At 42.6% G+C, this 15,168-nt stretch overlaps 2 protein-coding genes across 3 annotated transcripts in view; one reads left to right on the forward strand and one right to left on the reverse strand.

Annotated features, from left to right (window-relative positions):
• The window catches only part of Alkbh8 (alkB homolog 8, tRNA methyltransferase), a 32,901-nt gene extending 26,600 nt beyond the window's left edge, over window positions 1-6,301 (reverse strand). The window contains exons 1-3 of the mRNA XM_048343773.1: window positions 6,289-6,301; window positions 1,450-1,585; window positions 489-726 (exon numbers count right to left, since the gene is read on the reverse strand). Of these exons, the coding sequence (XP_048199730.1) occupies window positions 489-726; window positions 1,450-1,578 (367 nt within the window). The 5' untranslated portion in view covers window positions 1,579-1,585; window positions 6,289-6,301. The remainder of the gene's footprint in view (window positions 1-488; window positions 727-1,449; window positions 1,586-6,288) is intronic.
• A 5,940-nt stretch (window positions 6,302-12,241) lies between these two features.
• The window catches only part of Elmod1 (ELMO domain containing 1), a 56,295-nt gene continuing 53,368 nt past the window's right edge, over window positions 12,242-15,168 (forward strand). For both annotated transcript variants that reach the window (XM_048343776.1, XM_048343775.1), the window contains exon 1: window positions 12,242-12,658. The gene's annotated coding sequence lies outside the window, so the exon portion shown is untranslated. The remainder of the gene's footprint in view (window positions 12,659-15,168) is intronic.

Here is a 15,168-nt window from a genome sequence, read left to right on the forward strand (position 1 = left end):
CACCAAAAAGCTGAAAGAAGAGCTATGGCTCAAGTGGTTCAGCATTAGCCTTGGGCACAAAAGCTCAGGGACAGCACCCAGACCCTGAGTTCAAGCCCCAGGACCAGTACAGAATAGAGTATTTGTCAAAGGGGATCTGCTTAATTGAAATCCTTTCATTTAATAATAACTGATACGCACTTATGTTCATAGTATGAAAATGCACATAAAACCAAGAACCAGGGACTGGGAATATGGCCTAGTGGCAAGAGCGCTTGCCTCGTATACATGAAGCCCTGGGTTCGATTCCCCAACACCACATATATAGAAAATGGCCAGAAGTGGCGCTGTGGCTCAAGTGGCAGAGCACTAGCCTTGAGCAAAAAAGAAGCCAGGGACAGTGCTCAGGCCCTGAGTCCAAGCCCAGAGACTGGCACACACACACACAAAAAAAAAAAAAAAAAAAAAAAAAACCCAAGAACCATTTCATAGAGATAACTATATAATACCTTTTTCCACAAAATTCAAGTATAGAATGATCTTCTGTCCTAAATCACCCACTATTTCTTTTCCATGGAGGGCCACATAAGCGTTCCTGGCTTCTTCTGTAGTCTCATATGTTACAAAGGAGTAGGGTTTGTTGGGTGGCATTAAGAGAGCATCCACAGTTCCACACCCCTGGAAAAGCGGGAGCAGCTGCTTCCTACTCACTCCATTACCTAGACCGCCGTTGGCAATCACCAGGCTCTTAAAAGCAAAAAGAACAGGCAACTGATAGCAATGTCCCTCTCTTAAAAGGTTATTTTAAAATGCTATTTCTACACAGGTAATTGAAAAGAAAAAAATCGCTTCTTGTGAAGCTTATTTGGTTTGCTAATTTCAAAGAATGAAAATCAATTTACTAAATATTTGGGAGGAAAAAGCATTCCTGTGCTATAAACATTTACTTTTAAACAGCTGGTAAGATAGTCATTTTGCAATAACTACAAATACAAATGCATAACTCAAGACATCTCACAGTTTTTTGTGTATTATCTCACTTAATTTCTGCCATTGGATGTAAGTAAGTTTTAATATATAAAAAGGCTTTCCAGCTTATAGTCAAAATACTTCATATCACAGGTAAGGAACAGAAGAAACTTACAGGGGCACAAACGATCCAATTTCATAATTGTTCTCAAATCTTTAGTTTTTCCCCCCTCCTCATAAACATTTTTAGATAATTAAATACAACAATGAATATACATATGCTTTATTAACCTGTATTCAACTAATACAACCAATAGAAATTTAAAGGCTAGACTATGTCCCAAAACAGAAAATTAGCAGGTCCTATTACATATACATTTAATATGGATTTAATATATAAATAAACAACTGCAGCTGTGAACAATTATTAACGGATATTCATATAATTCAGTAGCATGTTGAGACGTCTACAAGCAAGTGGTAATTGTAGTTTTAAGTTACCTGAGTGGCATAGGACACAGTCTCAATGCCTTCATGTCTCAGCAGGGTATTCCTGGCTTTATTCTGTTTCCTTAAGAACTTCTTTTCAGTTTTGCTGAGTTTCAAGTTACTTTGATGACGGATGTCCATAGCAATACTATATAAAAAAAAATAAATAAGGTCAACCTTAGTGTTATTCATATATTCTATAGTTAATGACATTTTAAATTCTTGGTGTACCTTTCATCATCAACCCAGAGAAGTAAAAAAGGCAGACAAGGGAAATAATGGACTATCTAAGACTAAAAGCCATGTAACAATACCACTGAGGGCTCTAAGAAACGCTGCACTGATGGGTGATATGTATCATTGTTTACAAAGACCTTCATCAAACATGCCATGGACATATGTCACAATCAAAATGTCTGGCAAAGCAAGGAGAAGAGAAAGATGAAAAGTAACACAAAAAATCAGGGAAGAACTGATGTGATTCTACTTGTAATGAAGTTCAAAATCTAAACACAGTCATATATTATTTAGAAATAAATACACAGTAAAGTGAAAAGAGATGGAAGGAAATATAAGCACAAAATGCAGGAGAGATTATTTTTGTAGCAGATAAGATCAAAGGCATTTCTTAACCAAGACAGTAGGTATAGCTATTATTTTTTATTTCCTTTTTTTTTTTTTTTTTTTTTTGGCCAGTCCTGGGCCTTGGACTCAGGGCCTGAGCACTGTCCCTGGCTTCCTTTTTGCTCAAGGCCACTCTGCCACTTGAGCCACAGCGCCACTTCTGGCCATTTTCTATATATGTGGTGCTGGAGAATCAAACCCAGGGCTTCATGTATATGAGGCAAGCTCTCTCGCCGCTAGGCCATATCCCCAGCCCCAGCTATTATTTTTTAAATGGAACGGAAAGGATGTAAGAAAAGTTCAAATAAATCAATAAGCCTTGGTAGCTACTCAGATGTGCAACAAGGAATCAAAGATCACTGACTATCAGGATAAAGCCTGAGTGACTTGATTTTTATTAATTTTTTTTTTATTTTTTATTTTTTTGCCAGCCCTGGGCTTTGACTCAGGTCCTGAGCACTGTCCCTGGCTTGTTTGCTCAAGGATAGCACTCTGCCACTTGAGTGGCAGCGCCACTTCTGATCATCTTCTATATATGTGGTGCTGGGGAATCGAACCCAGGGCTTCATGTATGTGAGGCAAGAACTCTTGCCACTATTCCCAGCCCCCCTGAGTGACTTGAAATAACAGTGATACAGCCAAGCCCCAGTGACTCAGGCCTGCAATCCTAGTTACTCTGGAGGCTGAGATCTGAGGATGACAGTTCAAAACTAGCCCAGGCAGGAAAGTCTGTGAGACTCTTCTTGCCAATAAATTACTCAGAAAAAGCCAGAAGTGGAGCTCTGGCTTAAGTGGTAGAGCACTGGCCTTGAGCAAAAGAAGCTCAGGGACAGCCCAAGCCCAGAGTTCAATCCCCAGGACAGGCAAAACAAACGACAACAGCAGCAGCAACAACAACAACAACTGCTGTAATTTCAAAACTGGAAAGTCAGAAGATTGGGGGGGGAGGGAAAGGGGGAGGAGGAAGGGGGGGTATAAGGGACAAGGTAACAAACAGTATAAGAAATGTATCCATTGCTTAATGTATGAAACTGTAACCTCTCTGTACATCAGTTTGATAATAAAAATTTGAAAAAAAAAAAAGTCAAAAGAAAGGTTAGGAAGAACTGCTGAGTAAGGGAATAATGAGTCAGATTTAAGATATGACAGGTTTAATGTCAGACTCCATGAAGTGGCTCCTAGAAAAAGGATGGGGGGAGGAGGGGGCTGGGAATATGGCTTAGTGGTAGAGTGCTCACCTTGCATGCATGAAGCCCTGGGTTCGATTCCTTAGCCCCACATAAACAGAAAAAGCCGGAAATGGTGCTGTGGCTCAAGTGGTAGAGTGCTAGCCTTGAGCAAAAGGAAGCCAGGGACAGTGCTCAGGCCCTGAGTCCAGGCCCCAGGACTGGCAAAAAAATAAAACAAAAAGAAAAAGGACTGAGGCTAGAAAGCTTTAGGAATCATCATTAGAGAAGGAATACCTGCCTGGATATTTCTAGCACTATCCCAAATAATGATTTCTTCTAATATCTGTCTCCTTCCGGTGGGCTGTGCATTTTGGGGAGTTATGGCTTTTCTTAGTTCCCCCCAGAGCCTTATTCAGTGCTATGAAGCAATGTAACACAGTATATGAGTCCGGTTTCTCAGCCCCATCACTCACTAGCTGTATGACCTCCCCTAGGGGAGCTAGTTATACTTGTCTGTGCTTCCCTTCAAGTAAAAAGGAATAGTAATAAAAATAAACTTTTTAATTTATCTTTTTGCCAGTGCTGGGGCTTGAACTCAGGGCCAGGGCACTGTCCCTGAGCTTCTTTACCTCAAGGCTAGCATTCTAGCACTTGAGTCACAGCGCCACTTTTGGCTTTTTATGTTTATGTGGTACTGAGGAATTGAACCCAAGGCTTCATGCATGCTAGGCAAATACTCTACCACTGAGCCACATTCCCAGCCCCTAAAAATTTTCAAAAGCAAAAATAATTTTAAAAAAATTAAGTCCCTCACGGCTTTGTTAAGCAGATTACAGTTTGTTATATCATTATTAACATCGAATGGGCCTAATACAAAATTCTTTTTCTGAGTATTTCTCATAAGAAAAGATTGCAAGGTAGCAGAACAGAAGAAGAATAAATGTTGGGCCAGGCATTGGTGGCTCACACCTGTAATCCTAGCTACTCAGGAGGCTGAGACCTGAGGATAATGGTTGGAAGCCAGCCTAGACAGGAAAGGCTCTCATGAGACTCTTATCTCCAAGTAACCACCTAAAAACTGCATGCAGAGTTAGTTGTGGCTCAAAGTGGTAGAACACTAACCTTGAGCCAAAAAAGCTCAAGGACAGCACCCAGGTCCTGAATTCAAGCCCTATGACCAACGTGCCCACCCACCCCACCCCACCAAAAGAATAAATGTTGGATATATTGTAACACTCTACCACTAAAAGTTTAGCACCAGCAGATGGAGCTGTGTAACCACGTTTTTGCCATCCCATTCCTTGCCCCCTCAGTCAGTGAAGCAAGTAAATCCAGCTATTCCTTGAGGCTTGTCTTTCCCCATTCCAGTGGCCTGACAACTCAATGATCGGGCAAATCTGAATGGCCTCAACAAGGAATTAGCAGACATAGTTGCTAAGGTCTTGTGAGCCCTCTTTTTATCAAGGCTACTTCAGGAAGTTTCCACTAGTGCACTAATGCTTGGATATAGCTTGCCACATAATGGGCATGAGGTTACTTTTTACTAGGATTACTTCCAAGCTGAACTTATTCTCTGTAAGGAAAAGTCTGGAGACTATACATTTTCTATGACTTGTTTACTGGCAAGTTATACCTATTGGAGACTGTACCTAGTAGCAATGATAGTATGTGTGGCCATGCCTCCTTGAACAATGAAGCTTACTAAGCAGTGTAGACAAATGGGTGTGTGTGTGTGCCTATGCTCGTAAGTTATATTTAATTAATGGTAAAGATTCGGGAAAAAACCAAGTTTCTACCAAAGTCTGATTTTTAAAGTCCAATATAGGTATACAAAGCGTACATAAAATCCTTTAAAACCAAGAAGAAATCAGTGATGTGATTATGCTTCCAGGGAGGGGAAAAAGTTATATGAGTACAGGAATAAGAGAGTGCTCCTCTTTCCTGACTTTTGCATTAGTAGCTATTCAGATTTCAGTAGCTGTTAGGGAAAAAAAGTTCACTTCACCGCTTAGCATCCCTTTTTCATTCTTTGAAGTACACTTTGTACATTTTCTTACACTCGTTAATGTATGTTCTCCTATAACAACACAAAGTTCCCTCTCTGAAACAGGTAAATTTTTTTGTCTTTATTATTCACTCAGCCCCTAAACAGGATACCCAGTTAACATTAACATTTGCTTAAAAAGCCTCAACAGAATTTGCCACCTTAGCTCCTAAACCTGGCCTGCTCCCGAGTTCTGCAGCCTTCTGGAACGTGCCCATTTACACACGGCGTGTACCCCGTGGCTGGCTGGCTCCCACAGATTGCAACCGCTACCTGTACACCTCTTCTAAGTGTGGCTCCACTCATCACTGTCATCTACTCGAGAGCACAGCTAGCAATAAACGTCCAGTGAAATGGACCAAAACCACCCCCCAAGAGACACGGGGATTATTCAAACAGGAGACAAAAGACGCCACAGCACGGGCGATCCGGCCTCCAGCAACGGCCCAGCTCCCCGGGGTCTCACCCGGCCAGAAAGACCCGCAAGTCCCGGATGAACGAGCCCCCAAGCTGCAACGGAGGGTCTCCCAAACCCGCAGAAAACAGGCCGGAGCGGTGGGGGGGGGGGGGGGGGGCCGGCGGCCCAGGCCGGCCAGAGCCTCGAATCCGCAATCCATCACCAAAGGCCGGAAGAGGGGCTGTGGCTCAAGTGGAGGAGCGCTGGCCTCGAGGGCGCCCAGACCCCGAGTTCAAGCCTCAGCACCGCCACCAAAGGAAGCAAAAAACCGTCGCAGAGACCAAGCGGCCACCGCACCAAACACAAACCGTGCAGCCTACAACTCCAAGAGAGCCTCACAGTGAACACGCGGGCCCCAGGCCGCGGGCGCGGCCCGCCCCGCCCTCCCGGCGGTTCGGAGGCCCCGCGATGCCAGGAGAAGAGATGGGTAAACTGGCGGGAGAAAGCAAAAAGGACTGGAACTTTCGCCTCTGCTCACCGCCCGGCAGCACTCTCCTCCGCCATCCTCGCCCCTCGGGTCCCAGAAAACCGAGGCGAGCGCTCTCACGGAGCCTTACCTGGGCGCCGCCATCTTCGAGAAGATTGAACTACATTTCCCGTGAGGCCGCGCGGCAACGAAAGGCACTCCCACAATCCCATTCGCCTCCCAAAGTCCGAGGTTAACCCTTTTTCTGCCAAGTGTCATTTTAACAGTGAAATTGCGTTGTCTTATAGTTGGGAAAGCAGGGGGGGTTTTGTTTTGTTTGTTTGCTTGCTTGTCACTCTTCAAATGGATAAGTTCAAGCTTTTGTGTTTCGTTCCCATCAGTAACAGTGTCCTTCTTGGTGTCTCATTCTGAATGAGTCTTGTTGGATATATGGGAGAAGATCCTGGAGTCTAAAAGATGACATGGGAGGAAGATGGTGACTATACATGAACTTGCCAGGGGACCAGTGACTTGCATTGAGTAAGCTGTGTGGAGAAAGCAAGACAGGAAAGGTAGGGTACCAACAAATTAGAAGACCTAATGCAATTGTATTGGGTAGGCCTCCTCTTTCTCATGTGACCAGCACTTTCAGTGGAAGGTGGGAAGAAAAATTAGAAGTGAGACTTGAGGTGATAAAATGAAAAAAATGAGGAAATAGAGCCAGAAAGAGCAGTGAGTAGGGTCAATGAAAAAAAAAATGCAGTAATGATTGAGACACAGAAGATGCAAGAGAGGGTGATGATTAGAAGTTGTTCCTACTCAACGGTTATTTGTGATATACATGTTTTACGATCACTCCCCTTGAATTGGATGATGGACTATGTTAATTCAGAGAAGGAAACTTGGAGCCAGGGCAGGGAATTTTCATCCTATAGTGTTAGTACAGGCACCCACCAGCACCACGCTACAATAGACTACCAGGGTAAGTTAAGACTGATGAGGGGAAGTAGCTGGGATGATGTATATGGACAAAAGCAGGAAGAAGGAAAGAACAGAAGTTGGAAGTCAGTTGGGCAGCCATTGCAATCGTCCGGGAAAGAAAGAGAAATGAAACCAAAACTAAGCAGCAAAAAATGAAGAGGCAAGTACAAGCTGGAGAAGTGACATCAACCAGACATTACAACTACTACATGAAGGGAGGGGTGGGGGGCAGGAAATGTAGAGAATCCCCCTCCCCCATCCTATTGCAAAAAATCTTGCTTCTGTATTAGAAGAGGTTTAATATTTCTGCAACAAGCACCTACTTTTTACCACCTGAGCTCTCTGATAGGGTAGACCATAAAAGCATGTGGCTTTCAAACATTTCAAATGTGACTGGTTCAACCAAGGCATGATTTTTTTATTCATTTTTTATTTCTAAATTTATTTATTTTTGTAAATTTTTATTTTTCACCCATTAAATTTCAATAGCCACATGTGATTCATAACTACCAAGTTGGACAGTATAAAATGTCCCCTTATTTGGGCCAAATCTAATTACTGCAAAACAGCATTACCTTTTTGCAATCGATGCCATAATTAAATAAAATATGATTATGGCTGTGTGTGTTTGATCATTCCATTTCTCCTCTTCTGCTCTCTCAGTCACAAACCCAGATTTCCAACCACCCACAGTCTATCCCTGCCCTGAAAAACATAGACACATCTAAACAATTTTAAAGGCTGGAGATAGGTCCCAATGACAGAACAGTTGTCTGTCATGCAAAAGACCCTGAGTTAGATCTCTAGCACTCCACCACTCCAAGAAGAAAAATATACATGTAATCCTTTTTTTCTAGCCCTTTATCTTCTCTTGGAGTATGGCAAAGACCTTTTCTTCCAGTCCCAATGACTCCCTGCACCATTTTCAGTACACTGGGACCCTGTTTTGTTCATTATCTAGCCCCAGCATCTTTGTAGAATTTTAAAAAACAACAAAAATGGAAAATAATTGATGTAAAGATGGAATTTATCTTCAACTGTACCAAAAGCTTTACATAGTAATGGATAATAACTTTACAAAGGTACTAAATGCTGACCTCGTGACTCATTAGTAAAAATACCGATCTCAACTTCATAAGCTGAGTCCTCTATGAGGCTGAATGTGCAAGAGTTGGCAAGACTTTTCTGGACAGAGTAAGATAATAAACAATTCCAAACATAACCAAATGTTCTTTTTTTTTAACCAACCCTTTAAAGGGGGATAACAGTGCTGTACAGCAATAGCATGCTAGAACAAAGCCCAGGGTTCAATCCCCAGGACAACAAAAATAAATAAATAAGTAAGCTGGATGCCAGTAGCTCGTGCCTATAATCCTAACTACTCAGATCTAAGGATCACAGTTCAAAGCCAGCCCAGACAGGAAAGCCAGTGAGACTCTTAATCTCCACTTAACCATCAACAAACTGGAAGTGGTGCTGTAGCTCAAAATAGTAGAGCACTAGCCTTGAAGCGAAAGAGCTCAGAGACAGCACCCTAGGTCTTGAGTTCAAGCCCCACACAACCAACAAAAAAATAAAAATAAAGAAATGTATTCATTACCTGATGTATGTGACTATAACCCCTTTGTGCATCATCTTTATAATAATAATTTTTAATCATTTAAAGAAACTAACATAAAGGGTTATTAGAAGACCAAGTACTGGCAATAGCTCACATGGTGTCCACAGTTACAATTCCAACAAGTAGTTCTACTTTCACACTTTAAGCTGGAATGACCCCTATAGTCCTTCAAAATTAGTTCCAGGGAGTGTTATTGTTGTACTGGTGAGTTGAAGTCTTGTATTTTTTTCAAAGTTACTGAATGCTGGCCTACTTTCTGTATTTATGACGTTTCTAACCTCATTTGCTTTCTACCGTTTGCATCTGCCTACCTTCTACTTGTCCCCACTGGCTAGTTAGTATACTTGTTTTGTCTAGACTTTGTAGTTAAAAAAATTTGTGTTCCTCAGTCTTTCCTCTCCACTTATTCCTCTGCTTCTTATTTTGTCTCTCCTTGGTAAATGACAAAGTCATATCAGGTGTCCTTCTACACTGTGTCTTCTTTGTAGGATACTTCAGCAAGAACATATCACACCACACATTAGATGTTGACAGTGCCATTTCAGGATTGAATGCATTATTCATGCTCTGGTAATAAAAAATTCAATGAAAAGTTTGCACTCTTAGAAGTCATATGGTGAAAGAATTCCCTGCACAGTAATTAGAGGAAAAAGAAACCTCCCTACTTCCCAAAGAAAGAGCGAGCAGGAAAAGAAAAAGGAGCAAGACTTTAATTTGTAATGCAAAACAAAGCTCAGCATGGAGAACTGTATTTTGGTTATCTGAAAAACAAAATTTCAGCCATCAAACATTCACCTCCCCAAATGGTTTGTTCTTAAGGCTTAAATTTCTTTTTTTTTTTTTTTGGCCAGTCCTGGGCCTTGGACTCAGGGCCTGAGCACTGTCCCTGGCTTCTTCCCGCTCAAGGCTAGCACTCTGCCACCTGAGCCACAACGCCCCTTCTGGCCGTTTTCCATATATGTGGTGCTGGGGAATCAAGTGGAGAGCTTCATGTGTACGAGGCAAGCACTCTGGCCACTAGGCCATATTCCCAGCCCCAAGGCTTAAATTTCTTTACCTTGTGCAATATTTTTTTTTGTTTGGCCTGCAACACATTTTTGAAATGGAAGAGAGTACAGAAACAGTAGAAAATTTGGAGTGCAGGAAAAAACATTGTGGCATCCAGAAAAACAGAATTCATAGAATTTAAAAGGTTATGATAGGGGCTGGGAATGTAGCTTAGTGATAGAATGCTTGCCTAGCATGCATGAAGCCCTGGATTCAATTCCTCAGTACCACATACACAGGAAAAGTGGGAAGTGGCACTGTGGCTCAAGTGATAGAGCACTAGCCTTGAGCTAAGGGCTAAGGGCTTGAGCTAAGAGCTAAGGGACAGTGCCCAGGCCCAGAGTTCAAGCCCCACAACTGACAAAAAAAAAAAAAGATGATAAATTGAAACAATATTTGTAAATGTTTGCCTTAGCTCTCTAAGAGTTGTAACTCTTGAAAATATAAGCATTTTAATTAAAATAACTTTGCTACTGTGATGACTTTATAAACCTATAATCTCTAAACAAAAATACTCCCCCAAACAGGACAAGCTCTATCTTTAATTATATTGAATATAAATTCATACTTTACATGCCTTCATAATTGTTTCTAATTTGATAATCGGGCCTCTTAGCTTTTATTTACACAGTGCCTAAGGTCTCATCCTAGGAATGTCAGCTTTGCCATTTTGTGTTGGCTAATGGGCTTGAATTATTATCTTTATTCATCTTTGCTACAGTGAATTTAGAGTTTCTGACCTCTTATCCTTTCTGCAAAAGTAGTGTTTTAGGATTATATAATCCAAAATTCTATTTGCCAGACACAGAAATCATGCCTTACTTTTGTTTTTGTAAAAGCAAAAGAGAGAGGGGCCAGAGGCCATTTGCTGCCCATCCCAGAGCCCTTTCCCCCCCTTCTCCCACCACAGCTCAGAGTTCAAGACAAACAGATGTGCTGACATAATGCAGCTCCCAACTATCCCAGCAGGAATGGCAATTTATTTTAGATTAAACACAAGGTACGGGGCTGGGGATATGGCCTAGTGGCAAGAGTGCTTGCCTCGTATACATGAGGCCCTGGGTTCGATTCCCCAGCACCACATATACAGAAAATGGCCAGAAGTGGCGCTGTGGCTCAAGTGGCAGAGTGCTAGCCTTGAGCAAAAAGAAGACAGGGACAGTGCTCAGGCCCTGAGTCCAAGCCCCAGGACTGGCAAAAAAAAAAAAAAAAAAAAGAAAGAAAACACAAGGTACAGTGTCAGAACAGCTGAAATGTACTAATGCACATGTCAAATCAAACAAGATTGCTTTCAAGAACTATTTGATTTGTTTATTTGTTTTGTTTTTGTTGCCAATCCTGGGGTGTGGACTCAGGGCCTGAGCACTGTCCCTGGCTTTGTTTTGCTCAAAGCTAGCACTCTACCACTTGAGCCACAGCGCCACTTCTGGATTTTTCTATATATGTGGTGCTGAGGAATTGAACCCAGGGCTTCATGTATATGAGGCGAGCACTCTACCACTAGGCCATATTCCCAGGCCTCAAGAACTATTTGAAAGTTTAGTGGATTACCGACCTTATAATACATGCATATTGGGATCTTATGTTAATATGTCCCTACCCCTGTGGTTGTCATTATTACTTGGTGAGTCTCTGATTTCTGATGTCATTTCTCATTACAAATCCTCCATGGTTTTCAATGCTCTTTCAAGTCTAATGAACATAAATGTCATGGCAGCCATAACTACACATTAATTGGTTCTAATCTAACCCAAGGATGGTGGGGTGAGGTGAGATGGTTTAGACAAGCATTGGCTGGGAATTCAAATTGGTAGAAGGAGGGAAAACACAGATTTAAGACTTAAAAAGTAAAAATCAGCCAGGCTCAGGTGGCTCATGCCTATAACCCTAGCTACTGAAGAGGTTGCTCTCGAAGGATAGGGGTTGAAAGCCAGCTGGAGCAGGAAAGTCTGTAAGATTCTTATCTCTAATAAACTAAAAAAAGCTGGAAGTGGTTCTGTGGCTCAAGTGGTAGAGAATTAGCCTTGAGCACAGAGAGTTCAAGCCCCAGGACTGGCAAAAATAAAATAAAATGCAGTGGGCTCCTAGCCAGCTTTCTTTCAATGTAGCTGGCAACTGTAACCAGCAGGTGGCAGCCATGAAAGAAGAACCTCTAAGGGGAAAAAAAGAAAGAAAGAAATGGGAGGTGGGATAAATCTCTCAAGAATTCTGGGATAACATAGGCTTCCAGCTGCTAAGGAAACCCTCGGAAAGCACTTCCTGAAGTGATCTGATCTATACTTCAGAATCCACTAGTCTGCAGTCCAAAACAAGGGTTTAGGAATTGTAAGCAGATGTTACTAAGCCACAGTAACAAAGGGTCTCCCCAATTTCAGTTCTGTTTATAACAGGGAAAATCCACCAGTAGCAGCAGCAGCTGCCATAGGGAACTACTGTAAAACAAGCAAGAAGATGAACCAGGACTTAAGCCTCAGGTCGCAGAACACAGCAAGAGACAACTATGACTGGGAACCACTGTGCCATGTAACACAGCACCCAGAGCCAATGGTCGCTGGGCCACTGCTTCATGCCAGTGACTAAAGGAGTAGTAAGAAGCTGAGGACAGGTCTCCTGCAAGGATGAGATCCAAATTAGGAGACACTCTGGCAATAGAGAATCACAAAGATCATGCTGTCTTCCTCGTCTATTATCTGTCACATGATGGGGAAGGAAAGGAGAGACCAACCCGGCAGAGAGAAGGCAATGGGTGATTTCCCCCATATATTGAAGAGAGGGGGGTTGACTAAGTTCCAATTGTGTGGGCTCAGAAACAGCAAGAATGAAGCAGGACTTTCTGAAAACTTTTCAAAGCACTCAGCCTAGGCCCACAGAGGTAATGAAAAAGAGTTTTAAAAGCCTCCTAACTTGGATCAGAGCTGGGGATAGCAAGTAAGGCAGGAGGCTCCCCCTGAAGGAGCCAGTCAAGCCCTCAGGACAGAGGATTCAAGAAGGGTCTCTTTTTGTTTGTTTGTTTGTTGTTATGGATCTTGAGCTCAGGACCTGGGCACTGTCCCTGAGCTTTTGTGCTCAAGGCTAGAGCTCTACCACTTTGAGCCATAGCACCACTTCCAGTTTTCTGGTGCCTAACTGGAGATAAGAGTCTCATAGACTTTACTGCCCAGGCTGGCTTTGAACCATTATCCTCAGAGTTCAGCCTCCTGACTAGCTAGGATTCTAGGTGTGAGCCGCCAGCGCCTGGCCTCAGTTACTTAACTTTTAACTTACTGTTTGTTTTTTCTAAGGAAGCTATAATCGCTTTGAACATGTACACTTTCATAGCCAATCCTACAGGAATGAGGGTTGCATGTACTTGTTGACTTACTCGGCCTGCCAATGTAAAGGAAAGAATGAAATCGCAGGCAGTGTGCTATAGGAGGGTACAAGTGAGGTGAGTCTTATTTGGGGGGTTGAATTAAGCAGGTGCTTTCCAGCCCTCTGCTAAGTCCTGTTACCATTTTGCACTTCAGTCATTTCTCTGTAGAACAGAGAAGCTAGACCACGTCACTTATTCTCAAAGGGCATTCCGTGTGTGTGTGTGTGTGTGTGTGTGTGTGTGTGTGTGTGTGTGTGTGTTCGAGCTGGTCCTGGGGCTTGATCTCAGGGCCTAGGCACTGTCCCTGACTTTCATTGGCTCAAGGCTAGTACTTTACCACCTGAGCCACAGTGCTCTTTCTGGCCTATTCTGAGTAGTTTGTTGGAGATAAGTCTCTCATGAACTTTTCTGCCCAGGCTGGCTTTGAACCATGATCCTCATATCTCAGCCTCCTGAGTAGCTGGGATTACAGAGCCACCAGTACCCGGCTCCTTTGATTCTTATTTAGGTCTCCCAAGCACTACTCAATCAGGCAGCACTGCAGGGGGAAGAAGAAAAGGTTCTCTGACTACTGAGAGCAGATCTGCTTTTCATGGATGGGAGTTCACAGTAGGTCATTTTTTTTTTAAGGACCTGATTTGATGATTTCAAAAGCCCTTTTGTGCTCACATGATGAGACTTTGTAGCTTCATTAGTAATGAAGTGGTCCAATGCCTTCCCTCCAGCTTCCAGGGGCCTCGCGTAGCCTCCAGTCGATGTTGTTTGGGTCTAACTGCATTCTTTTCATGTTCTGGAGCTGTCATATCAAGTGGGAGACCTCCTCCCTTGCTATCCGCCTAATTGCATTTTAATTGTTGGGAGAGTCACCTGTCATATCTCCTTCCTCTCTACTCACACTCCTTCCTGATCCTTTCTACATCTCCTCTCCAGAGTATTCTTACCTTGATTTTTACCACTCCTTGTTTGCCTAGTGTAGTATTTCTCTCACTCTACTCCACAACAGCAGTTTACACTCAAAGAGCCCCTACAACACTAAGACAGTTTCTAGTTTCTATTATTAAGCAAATATGTTGAAGAATACTCTGTTACTACCCATTTTCCAGGACACAATACTTAAGAGTAGAGCTGGACTAAAACCAAATAAATAGGCCATGACTTCCACTCCACCCACAAGATGATGTAGGCAATAAATTCCTACTTGGCCATTGCTCAATTTAATCTTGCTAAAGAAACTTCTGGGTGGGGAAATATTTTAGTCAAATACATTCCTAAGGATGATGTTCAATAAGAGATCTCTTGAACAAGGAAGTACATCCACAAGTCTGGAAAACACCCAAGCTTGTGTCACTTATAATAAGCCAATGAGACGTTTAAATAGATGGCAGAGCCCAGCAACTCCTAGCTCTTCTGCTTCCTCTCTAGCTCTCAGGCTCCTGTGACTTTGGGAATAGCCTCCTTCTCTGGGGATTTTCTTTCCTTTTTATTTTTCTTTTGCCAATTGTGGGGCTTGAACTCTGGGCCTGGATGCTGTCCCTGAGCTCTTCAGCACAAGGCTAGTGCTCTACCACTTTGAGCCACAGCATCACTTCCTGTTTTCTGGTGGTTAATTGGAGATCAGAGTCTCACTCCAGGGAGGAGGGGAGGTGGGAAAAAAACGGAAGAGGTAAAAAAATTGATAAGAAATCTATTCACTGCCTTATGTATGTAACTGTACATTACTTTGACAATAAGAAATAATTTAAAAAGTCTCATGGACTTTCCTGCCCCAGCTGGCTTTGAACTGCCATCCTCAGATCTCAGCCTCCTGAGTAGTTAGGATTACAGGCGAGAGCTACTGGGGCCTGGCTTCTGTTTTAATCATCACTTACAAATTCTGGATCAGATGATCTCAGTTTCAAATACTTCTCTGTGAATTGCAAGCTAATCTGCTAAATCAAATTTTTTTTGTCCAAAAAATAAGTCATGGTGCAGAAGTAGAGAAACATGCAGATTTGTGACTGGAAGGAAATTCATAATTAAAGAAGGGCAAA

The sequence above is a fragment of the Perognathus longimembris genome, chromosome 3 (genome assembly GCF_023159225.1).
Source record: "Perognathus longimembris pacificus isolate PPM17 chromosome 3, ASM2315922v1, whole genome shotgun sequence".
In the NCBI taxonomy this organism is placed as follows: domain Eukaryota; kingdom Metazoa; phylum Chordata; class Mammalia; order Rodentia; family Heteromyidae; genus Perognathus; species Perognathus longimembris.